The 12437-nt window shown below is 36.2% G+C and overlaps 1 protein-coding gene across 1 annotated transcript; it reads left to right on the top strand.

Moving 5' to 3' along the window:
* The first annotated feature begins 9400 nt into the window (after positions 1 to 9400).
* Positions 9401 to 10229, top strand: LOC149777014 (uncharacterized). Its single transcript, XM_089941375.1, has 2 exons — positions 9401 to 9593; positions 9853 to 10229. Exons 1-2 carry the CDS (start codon positions 9401 to 9403, stop codon positions 10227 to 10229), a joined length of 570 nt encoding a protein of 189 aa, XP_089797501.1.
* Positions 10230 to 12437: the final 2208 nt, after the last annotated feature.

The raw sequence follows: 12437 nt of genomic DNA, 5'->3' as shown, positions 1-12437 counted from the left end.
GCGGGCGTTATATACTGATTGGGTTGACACCTGGGGCATTTCAATCCAACTAAGAAACATGAGTGTGTGGTGAGCCTATTCCCACTCATGTTTAAAGCCTTTCAGTCAGGTTGTGATTGACTAGTTAGTCCTACACCTGAGTGGCTAAATTTAAAATTACTCTGTGAGTACACAAAAGCCTGGGGGATGAGGCTCTCTTTCCTTCACCAGGAGTAATTAAAAAATCAAGCGGTGCGTAATTAAACCAGTGATACATGCCCCATTGGAGCGAAAATCACTTTAATTCAAGTTAGTAAGCATGCAAGTTCGGGTACCGTCTCTAGCACTCTTGATGACATCAATTGTCTGGGTTTTTTTCTTCTTGCAAGCCCCTATGTTCCACTTCTGTTTGTGATAATAACTTGTGATACTTCACATTTTCTAAAGTGGAAATCTTTACAAGCCATACAAAATACAAAAGTTATATGACTTTGGCTTTTGACACTTGCACAGGCTCTTCACTTTATAAGTGTCACGAGAAAATTGTATATCCAATTTTTACCATTTTCCAAAACACGCACACACTTGCAGCGTGACCAGAAAACTGTACTTCTTGTTTTGTGGATAACCCACAGACAAGTCCAAGCATATATAGGTGGTTAAGAACGTTAGGAATATCCCCTCATTTGTTTCAGAAAAATCAAAGCTTTTATGTGTATGTTCCATTTTCCACTCTTTATTAGTGCTTAGATCTGTTCCAAAAAAGAAAAATGAAACGAAACAATTTTGAAAAAAAAGAATTTTAATTCAGGTTTCTCTCTGTTTATAATTTTTTTCAAGTCGATGGTGCATGGCAGATTACATTCGTCTATCTTTCCGAAGTGAGAGGCATTTCTTCACGTCATTGTCTTTGCTAAATTCGATTTTGTTGGTTAATCATCGTTAATCTTTACTTCTATTTTTTGACGTATTTCTTTTTTCATATATAGAAGATGCAAGATTGTTTATTGCTGTAACGGCATTTATGTTGTTTAGTCTGTTGCTGCGAAAGAAAATATCTATTGCAAAGTGCTTAAGTTTGTTCAATTTTTTTATTTCAAGCCCTACAAAAGGTACCAAGTTTGTATTGCAAGGGGATTGAAACTTTAAGTTCGCGGATGAAGGATGAAGGATGAAGGAAAACATCGTTGTTACTACAGTTTGCTGTCTTCGTGTTGATTCTAATCATGCTTGTCTTATATCCTTGTGTTTTAGAGATCATATTACTTCTGATGTAAATAAATGCATCAATGGACAGACAGCTTGGGTTATCATCCTTGAGGTTCACTGTACTTTAGTTTATTTACTTCATAAAAATCCAAGAGTCACACTTTTCAAAAACAAAAACAAACAAAAAGCCATGCCACTCAATACTGTAACACTTCTGACTCTACCGATGTGTGTATGTCAAAATGTTTCAGTGAGGTAAAACAGAAATTGACAGTTTCAGAACGTGAACCAGTACAGTGACCTTTCAGTAGTTGATGTGGTAAGAAGAAATGGAACAATATACAAGGCAGGATTGCAAGTTCACACTCCAGTCAGTCTGCATTTCAATGGTAACAACGCAAGAGCGTATACATTATTTTGCCACACTAACTTGGAACAAAACAAATCTTAAATCTGAGATATGTTAAGCAGTCAGTCGACAATAAATATCAGATTACTTTTTATGAAATTGATGAATGAATGAAAACAAGGAACATATTTCACATAGAATGTATGGTTGTCTCAATAATTATTTGTCCTATAATACCGCAAGAATAACGGAACCAAAAATGGTGTCCTGTGTTTTTTTATTACAATTCTTTCTTTCTCTCTCTACTTTAATGTTAAGTCTATATGTCCATCTCTCAAAACACTCCAGACTAAAGTACCGCCCGTTCTACTGTCACCCAAGGCAGTAACACTTGTATGCGTGTGCGTGCGTGTGTGTTAGCTTTCGCTTACACACACACACACACATCGTTTGTACCAACATTTAATAACAAAATAATAGCAACCATTGACGTAAATCATTTAGTGAAACCATGTAGGTGTACGTCATCGTTCAAAATTTTTCTATAAGTCACTTTTGGGTCAACTAGATTGTAAAAAATAATCTTCATGAGGTATCAAACAAACTTATTTCTTTACTGGTCATGTTGGTTCTGTAATCCTACTGGATTTACCACCGTTGTTCTCTCAATCTCTCGATCTCATTGAGTAATGCATTGTTTTTTTGTAAGGCAGTGTGGCAAAATAATGCCAACGCAAGAGCGTTGTTACCATTACAGTGCAGACAGATTGAAGTGTAAACTTACAATCCCTGTGTTGCGTATTCTGACATTTATTCTTGTCACATCAAATATTAAACGGATAGCATTGTGTGTTTAGTTGTTTGCTTCTCTGCGTGTGTGAATAGTAGAGTTTGGGTTTAAGTTTGCTGATTAGCGTGTGTGGATGATAGATTTTGGGGTTAGTTATGGCTTCGTTCCGTGTGTGGATAGTATATAATGGGGGTTTGTGGATAGTAAAGTAAGAGTTTGTTTTGCTTCTTCGCGCGTGTGTATAGTATATTATGGTTATGTGTGAATAGTAGATTTGGGGTTTGTTTCTGCTTCTTGGCGTGTGTGGCTAGTATTTTTTGTTTCTGTTTTTGCTGCTAAACCGTGTGTGGATAGTAGATTATTGGGTTTTGTAAGTGTGGATAGTAGAGTGTGTGATTATTTAACCTTCCATTCTGTGTGGATGGTAGATTTTTGGGTTTGTTTAGACTTCTTCCCGTGTGTGGATAGTTGAGTTTGGGTTTAAGTTTGCTGCTTAGCGTGTGTGGTTCGTAGATTTTGGGGTTTGATTTGGCTTCTCCGCGTGTGTGGATATGGTGGTTATGTTTTTGCTGCTTAGCATGTGTGGATAGTATATTATTCTTATGATTTGGCTTATCAGCGTGTGTGGATAGTAGATTATTGGGGTTTGTAAGGGCTTACGTACGTTTGTGTGGATAGTAGAGTGTGTGATTATTAAACATTCCCTTCTGTGTGGATAGTATATTATGGTTATGTTTCTGCTGCTTAGCGTGTGTAGATAGTAGTTGGTGTTTGTTTTTTGCTGCTTCTGTGTGTGAATAGTATATTAGGGTTATGTTTTTGCTACTTTCCTTTGTGTGGATAGTAGATTATGGGTTAGATTTGGCATGTACGCGTGTGTTGATAGTATAGTTTGGGTTTGATTTTGCTTCACCCCGTGTGTGGATAGTATTGTTTGGGTTTGATTTGGCATGTCCGCGTGTGTGGATAGTAGATTATGGTTATGTTTTAATGTCTCATTACGTTTGTGTGAATAGTAGATAATATGAGAAGAGAAAAAATAGGGGATGATTTCCTTCACGTCCGTGCTTTACATATAAATCCCATAGCGTTCGTCGTTTGCGCCATTCTACAAAGAATAACCGATACAAAATGGCGAAAGTGTCTGTGCTTTATTCAATTTATTGAGAGACATCTATTTCTGGATGATGGATTTAGAATATGTGACAGAAAGGATAGAAAAGGAAAGGAGGAATGGAGATACCAAAGACTTGGTAACCAGTCAAGTTAAAGGTCTAAAGGTAGCCAGTAATCTGATAGCAGGGATGATAGAAGAAGAAGTCAATAAATCGAGAGGATTCATTGACCCACCTTTTGTCAGAGTGGGAAGTTTGAAGGAAGCACTGGATCATGTCATCCAATTTAGGTGCTTCTTAGAAATCATATTGTATTGGACGGAGTGGCGGAACGTAAAATGGGGGTTTGACAAGCTGAAGAAAGCGGAAGATCTTATGAGAAAAGTGATGGAGGAAGAAGTCAAGAAGATCAAAGAGAAATGGAGTAAAGAAAGAAAGGATAAGGAAAACTTAAAGAAACAGGCAGAGTTTGAGAAGTTGAATAATAATTGGATAAAGATACAGGAGAAGTTCAGGTCTATGGGTCATCCTGACTGGTTACCAGAGTCAGAAATAAAGAAGAAGAAAGGAATTTTGGGAAAGATAAGGGGGTGGATGAAGAAATGGAGGAAATAGAAGAAGAAGAAGAAACCCAAAGGCCTTTTTCAGGGCTAATCATATGCCTCGAAAAGAAATTAACTTTCATGCCTAATTTCTTTTTTATTTAAAAAAAAATGTTGTCTATGTATAATGTAAGTCTTGTCTATATTACATAAATCTCCCTGTTCAAATTCCCATTTTCCCTAGACAGTCCCATCCCACCATGTTAAATTCCCATTGTCCCTACGGTACAAACTTACTATGCTCCATGTTAAATTTCCATAGTCCCTACGGTACAACCTACCTATTTTAACATTAAAGCCCCCTTGTTACTACGGTATCCCTATTCACTACTTCGGTTTGATCAGTTCGTGCCTCCGTGAGGTAAACTTTATCGCAAAGAATATCTCCGTGATAAGATGTAACACGTATAGCTAAAATACACCATCGTCGATTGACAAATCAACATAGATGAATTGCTGGATAAATATTTTAACATCTCGTCTGTGGTTGCTCGTATAGCTCAGCAAAACAATTCGTGGCGTTCAATACCATGGGAATTTCTCGATTATATATCGTGTTCATGTGTATAATTTGATATGGTGGTCTTTGGAACACAAACTATAATCCAGTTAATGTAATTTCAGTTGATATGGTGGCTTGTTACCCTGTTAGTTTTCTTGGAGTGGGTGAATGTGAGTCGTATTTCTCACGAAATTATGAGAGTTGCAATAAATGAGTCTTTGCGAGAGGATTTCCATGGAAATACCATTGATCTAATCGAGAATTTATTATTGCAGCAAACATTCATCTGGTTATTGTTGCTTGGTTTGATCATCATTTTAATAAGCCAAATACTTAGATAAATCTCATTGTGCAAAACAATGAACGTGAGATATATGATTGATGCGATGATATTGACATCGTTGACAGTGAGTACGGTGATAATTTCATACAGGACACAAAAAGTCTGGCTGCCAGAGGATGACGATACATCGTTTGGAAAAGATATGACGACCACGATGCATTTGAACATCGCGAGTTGTAAGGCCATTTCCGGTTGCTTCTTCCGATGGCGATTCGTGATGCATGGTGGATGCATCAGTCTGCATGGCGAAGAACAAGAGCTGAAACAACTGACGGAGCTTTTTACTCACAGCTGCACCGCCTTCCTTGTATATTTCTACTGAGATTCATTCTGAGCCAGGAGACTTGCCGCTAGCGAGCAGATGTATTGCTTTCTGGGTTTCCAACAGGGTTCGTGGGTCATTCAGTGCTTCATTGACTGAGACTTGGGACAGACAGTCAATGGCTTCATCAGTGATTGATGCTGGACTGTTCAGGACGCAGCTGAAGTGTAAAGACAACCTTTCCAGAATCTTCTCTTTGTCAGTGATTAGCATGTTCTCATCTGCACTGAGAAGAGTACATGATCCTGATGATGGCGGCACAAGACAAGTATATGTTTATATGACTCAACGTAATGATGAGAAAAAATAGAATTAGATTAAATAGCAATTGACAAATTCCAGACATTATAATTTTACAACGGAATTAACATTAGAAAATGAGTAGTATTATAACATGTCTGGTTTGCCCAAGATATACTGTTATTTTAGTAATGGCTGATATTTTGATGGTCAGTGGCGCAGGTAATCGTCTATTTTGATGTCATAACAACTATTTTGGGAACCAGTGGCTATGAGTTTTTGATATAAAGTTTGAGGATAACAAAGGGATTGATCATCAGAAACTGTTTAGAGTGGATGAGAGTATATTACCTGATTTAAACTGAATAAGATTGATTAAATGGCCTTTGGTCTTGGTTTTCTATATTGCTTAGGTTTGCAATGTCCATACAGACTTTGTTAGGTATCAGGAAGCAGCAATGATTGATTTTTCCATACAGGCTGCATTAGGTCCCACGTGAGGGCATTGTTTCACATGTCAATCAAGCTGCATTAAGTGTCGCGGTGCAGCAAGTTTTGACTTGTCAAATAACAGTTCAGAGATAGAGGTTCGGAAAAATATGAGAATATATACATGTGAAGCTATTTATGTAAAGAAAATTCGTGGCGCTTTTTCGTGAAACTTTGTAGTTAAGTTTTTTTCAAGATATTGCCTTCAACTTTATTTCATACCTCGTGACGTAAAGAATTTTAATCGATGTATGGTTTTCGCTCACTGTTCTGCCTACCACTGTCCTTTAGTTACACACAACCGCCAGCAAGCCCATAGTCCTAGCGATATATGTTACCCGATCGATAGTAATTGTAATGCAATGGCTTTAAGAAAGGTATGCAAATCCTGCAGTAATTATTAAATGAGTAACGAGAAAAATAAAATAAAAACAAAACAAAACCATATGTTGGTCAAATCGACAGAGATTTAGCAGGCAAGTAGATGCGTTGGCAGTATAAACATTCAAAGCAAAAAGTTGTATTGTGGGAAAAAAATGAACATTTATTTTTTTGTTCAAGTATCCGATGGACATTTTAGTATCAAATGCTGATCTTTTTCTTTTTTCAATAGCAACTGCCTTTTGAGAAGTTATACAACTACTACATAAATGAATTATATATTTCCTTTTTCTTAATATAAGAGTAGTTTCAAATTAATCTTGTACAGAGTAATAAAGCACTTAAGACGGGGCTGTTAATGGACGAGTAAACATTACGAGTACGCAGCATCTTTTTGAAAAATTACCGTCTTTATTTGAATCTCAAAGTGTCGATGATTTGTAGACGTCTGTCACCTATAAATCACATTGTAAAATGTTTAGTATTCTCTTTTCTTTAAGATTTATATGTGCTTGATTTGGCATGAAATAATAATTTACTGCTATACAACTGGGTCGTGTTCAAATAATTTGGACCTCTAACAAAGTATGATATTGATGATATTGCCTTCAACTTTACTTAATGTGAATTTTAGTCTAATGGTAATTTTTTTGCATAGAAAACTCTTTACATCAGTTTTATCTCATACGACGGAATGCAAATATCGGACAAAGTTTGCACAGACTTGAGAGACCATAAATTATTCAGCTCAAATATGTCGCCGGAGAATCATGGATATAAAATTCCAGTTATAAATACGCCAAAGTCATTATCCTCCCTTTTTGATAATGTGATATATATATATATATATATATATATATATATATATATATATATATATATATATATATATATATATATATATATATATATATATATATATATGTATACATATATATAGATATATCTATATATATCTATATATATATATATACATATATATACATATCTATATATATATACATATATATATATATATATATATATATATATATATATATATATATATATATATATATATATATATATATATATATATATATACATATATATATATATATATATATATATATATATATATATATATATATATATATATATATATATATATATATATATATATATATATATATATATATATATATATATAACATAGAGAGGAGTGAAAGAGATTATTTCAGCTTTAAAAAGGAAACATGACAGTGCATCCTTTACAAGTAAATAATATTTATAACCGGTCCTTTCGTCCTCCACTTTACATCTTTAAGTAGGTACATTTAACACACAAACAGCTTTAGTAGGTACATTTTACACACACACAGAGCTTTAGTAGGTACATTTTACACACACACAGCTTTGGTAGGTACATTTTACACACACACACATCTTTAGTAGGTACATTTTACAAGATGATCTGGATCTAATTGAAAAATACGATATTTCTGTTAAATCATATACATGGCACCACTCACAAAATAAAACAAAACAATTTTCGTAAATATTTTCAGTGTTTCTCATTGTTCACTGATCAAACATATCACATTATTTGTAATGTAAAATAACAAGTTTATTACTCTTGCTAAGTTAAATTCTCGAATATTTCGCTTTCTTTCTTTTATTTTTCTTTCTTTTAATTTCTCTTTCTTCGTAATTGAGTTTAGTCGGTAAGAATTACTTTCTGTACATTTTCCTTAATTCACTCATTCTCTCTTGTTTCTCTCTAGCTTACTTATCTTCTTTACAAGCAATGCAGATAACAATAGCAAACCTCTTTGAAAGATTTTATCACAACTTAGATATTTGTTCTTCAAACTTTTAATCCCTGTGGTTCTATTAATAATTTATCATACACTCTTAATACATCAAATTTAATTCTACCAGTGGAAACTTTATAAATGTATTCTTTCTCTTATTATTTAATGTCTGAAAATATTTAAGATAAATAAGCTTTCTATCCACAGATGTGTATGTATATGATTACAGTACTGATGGAGACACATGCTTATATCAGCATCCGTGTATAATCCATTGACATAGCAATAATTACAGAACAAGCAGCGTGCTTAGACTGGGTTGGATGAACTACAATTGACATAGGACTAGACAAGTATGGTCTTCGTCAATCACTTTTGCCATCCAATGTTTGTGGGGAATCGATAGGTTTGTGGGTGCGTAGGTAGCTTAAGAAGTCGATGTGCACCCTGAATGTTATATGACAGTGTGGACACAAGATGGCAGCAACGTAGATTGTAGGGTCGTTGGTTAGGGCTTTCCTAGTCTGCCTCCGTTGTTCAGTTGCGTTGTTCTATTAACCTCGCAAGCTGCAGAGCCCTTTGCGATGAAGGAGCGCCACAAGCCCTTGTCCTGAGCAGTCGGCTCCCATGTGTCAGTACTTATGCCAAAATCCTTTAATGACTTCTTCAAGGTGTCCTTGCAACGTTTCCTCTGACCTCTTTTGGAGTGTTTTCCTTGTTCTAGCTCGCCATACAAAATATCTTTTCGGAAGCTGACGGTCTAAATGTAGGCTAAATGGTCTACTCATCGCATATGTGACTCCATGATGGTGTGGATAATGGCTGTTTTGGCAAGGACCCTAGCATCCGGGATCCAGTCTTGCCACTTCATGTTGATGAGTCCTCTGAGGCAAGTTGTGTGCAGAGTCCATGTTTCGCAAGCGTATAGTAGAGTTGGGATTACTAGCGTTCTGTATACTTTCAGCTTACCCACCAATACCTGACATCAAAATTACTGAAGAAGGTGTAGACAGCATGTTGCGGAAAATTAACCCACAGAAGGCCACAGGACCAGACTTGATTTCAGCAAAGGATCCTGAAAGATCTAGCAGAAGAGTGTGCACCATACTTGCGTTATAATCACCAGAGGTGCCTCTCAACAGTTTATGTCCATTGATTGGTGGGCAACAGCAAACGTTAGAGCTATCTTCAAAAATGGAGAAGGATTCAAGGCCAGCAAATATAGACCCGTATCCCTTACATGTATCTGCTGCAGAATGCTTGAATACATTATAGTCAGCAACACGATGCATCACCTAGATCACTTCAACATTCTAACAGAATGTCAGCACGGTTGCCGTGCCAGACGAAGCTGTGAAACACAGCTCATAACCCTAGTGGATGAGCTTGCCAAATCCTTAGACAGAGGGAAGCAGTATGACTTTGCTATCCTTGACCTCAGTAAGGCCTTCGATTGTGTCCCCCATAAAAGACTCCTCAGTAAGTTGGACCACTATGGCATCATGGGTAATACCCAGAAATGGATCTGAGATTTCCTGACAGATACATCGCAGAACGTTATAGTAGATGGAGCAACAGCAGACCCAGCACCGGTTGTTAGTGGCGTACCTCAAGGAGTGTTTTTGGCCCCTTCCTATTCCTGGTGTTTATCAATGATCCACCTGCGAGTGTCAAATCCAACACAATAACTTTTGCAAATGACTGTATAGTCTACCTGGAAATATAAGACCTTTTGCAGATGAGTGTATAGTCTACCTGGAAATAAATTCCTCCAAGGACTGTGAGATCCTTCAAGAAGACCTGAACCAACTGGCCCTCTGGGAAAGAACTTGGGGTATGTCGTTCCACCCAGAACAATGCAGCATCCTAAGAGTTAACAGTAAAAAGTCGCCAATCTTGTCTGAATATACTCTTAAGTGGCATAAGATAGCCAGTGAGCAGGCAACAAAATATATTGGGGTGGAATTGTCCAGAGACCTCTCATGGAAAAGGCAAAAAGACAAGATAGTGAAAAAAGAGAACAGTAACCTTGGATTCCTGCGCCTCAACCTCCAAATCAACAATGAAGAAGTAAAAATTCCAACATATTTCACTCTGGTTCGACCAGGTCTTTAGTATTGCTCTACTGTGTGGAACCCACATAATAAAAATCTAATAATTAAGATACAGATGGTTCAGAGGAGAGCTTTCAGATTCCACAAATAAATATTGTAACACTAGCAGTGTCAGTGCAATATTGAACCATCTTCAGTGGTAATCACTCAAATCGAGGCCAACCAAGGCCCAGTTGACCATGTTGTAATAGACTGCGAATAACCTAGTGGACATACCAGCGGACAAATACCTGACCCTGGCATATAGACAAACTAGGGCAAACCATAGGAAAAAGTTCCAGGTAAAGTCAGTATCGACAAATTGTTCAGCTTCTTTCCATGTACAACAGTAACTTGGAACAAATTATCATCGATAATTGCAGACCTGGTATCTCACAATCAGGAGATTTTCAAAATTACATTCCAATGAACTAGTAAGCTACAAGTAAGACCTAGTGATTATCAGGGCTAAGCCGGTCGAGGTTCCTTATCTAATTGCCGCTACGGTAGCCAGATTTGTCCCAGTATGAAGGGACGAAAACGTACACTGACACTCTTTTACTTATTTCTGCCCTTCTTATCGTTACTCTTCTGACTGTCCTATCACTTCCGCTTTTACTGTATCTTTGACCACGCACCACCCGCTGCTTATTAGTCAAGTGTGACTGTGTCAACATATTTACTGATATAGTGATGTGGTTCCAGAGCGTGCTGCTGGAGTGACTATGACTCAGCTTTTATATTTCTTTCATTGTTTTAGACCTAGATTTTATTTCTAATCTTCTTTTAATCTGCTTCTTTAATTTTATGATTCATTTCTTCCTGTTTTTCTAACCTTTTCTGTTTTACAATTGCAGCATGTTCATTTACTGCATGGTTAAAGATTTCAAAATTCTTAATATCTTCCTCAGATTTGATCTGCTTAGTATTAGTAGCGACGTGATAACCTATTCGGCACCTTTTAAAGTTTTAATAGATTTGGGTTTTAGATATTGATCTTTACCACCATATCCAAAGGCTGAAATATAAAATATTTGGTCTTTATCGCTGATAGCGGCAATACATTTCTCAGTAAATTTATCTATGATGTTAGTCCGAACTTTTGGTGGTGGTTGTAGAGAGGTTGCTGAGATGGTTGAACTGGTGGTGGTGGTTGAAGCTGTTGATGGGGCGGTGGAGTGGGTTGAAGATGACCAGAAATATCCACTGGTAATGTTTCAAGAGCTTTTTGTTGTGTCAGTTGTTGTAACAATTGTTTTGTTTGGTTTGACAATTGGTTTCAATAACTGTTCTGTGCCTTCTGTAAATTCCATTTGGGCTTCCTGATGTTGTTTTAACTCCTGTTTGACAGAATCATGTACTGGAAGGTATTTCTTAATTGCCTCTAGTTTTTTGTGGAGCTTATTTACCCGTACGAGATTCCATAGTATGTACAGAATCACTCATGATTATCATTACAACTATTTAATTACTCATCACCGGTCAGCGGATATACAAGATTTCAGTATATATTGTAATGTATCATTTTCTTAACCTACTAACCAGTGCTGGAATCCTGTGCAAGGAAATGCTTCACTTTCCACTAACATGGAAATTCACAGTGACGTTGAGTTGCATGTTCTACTATGCTGCTAAAAATAACGTATTTTATATATACACGGCTACATTGAAACCACACCTGTTCACACGCAGTTCGTTTTAAAACTCTTTTAAGATCCCTCAGTTAGTTGAAGAACAATACAGCTGTATTTTGTTTTTAAATTTAAAGCTTTATCAGCTGTGCAGACCCATGGATAATATTAAAACTGATTATAATATTTTTTTATACCCCACATACAGCACAAACAAGCCTACATTTAAATTGACTGACTACACTATACTTGTGATGTTAAGCAAACATGTACACATGACACAACAGATGTGATTTTTTATTTAATTCCTTGGATATTGATAGCAAAACAGGATGAAAAATTATTAATTCTCTATCTGTATGTTTAGTCCTACACTGATAGAACAACACTGTGAGGAATTATACATTTTCTGTCAGTCTGTCGATTTAGTATTATACAAATAGTACAATACTGTGAGAAATTATAAATCCAGTCTTGTCTTTAGTCTTACGTAGGTGTGTGGATATTGAAACAATGTGAAAAATTATATATCCCAAACAATATTTTATTCAGTGATGTGATAGTGAAGAGGTTAAGGCGGATGACACTCTTCCTTCCAT

Source organism: Sinohyriopsis cumingii, chromosome 18, assembly GCF_028554795.1.
Source record: "Sinohyriopsis cumingii isolate HCF-2022 chromosome 18, ASM2855479v2, whole genome shotgun sequence".
In the NCBI taxonomy this organism is placed as follows: Eukaryota; Metazoa; Mollusca; class Bivalvia; order Unionida; family Unionidae; genus Sinohyriopsis; species Sinohyriopsis cumingii.
The sequence above is the reverse complement of the archived record's forward strand: the minus strand, read 5'-3'. Positions and strand labels throughout refer to the sequence as shown.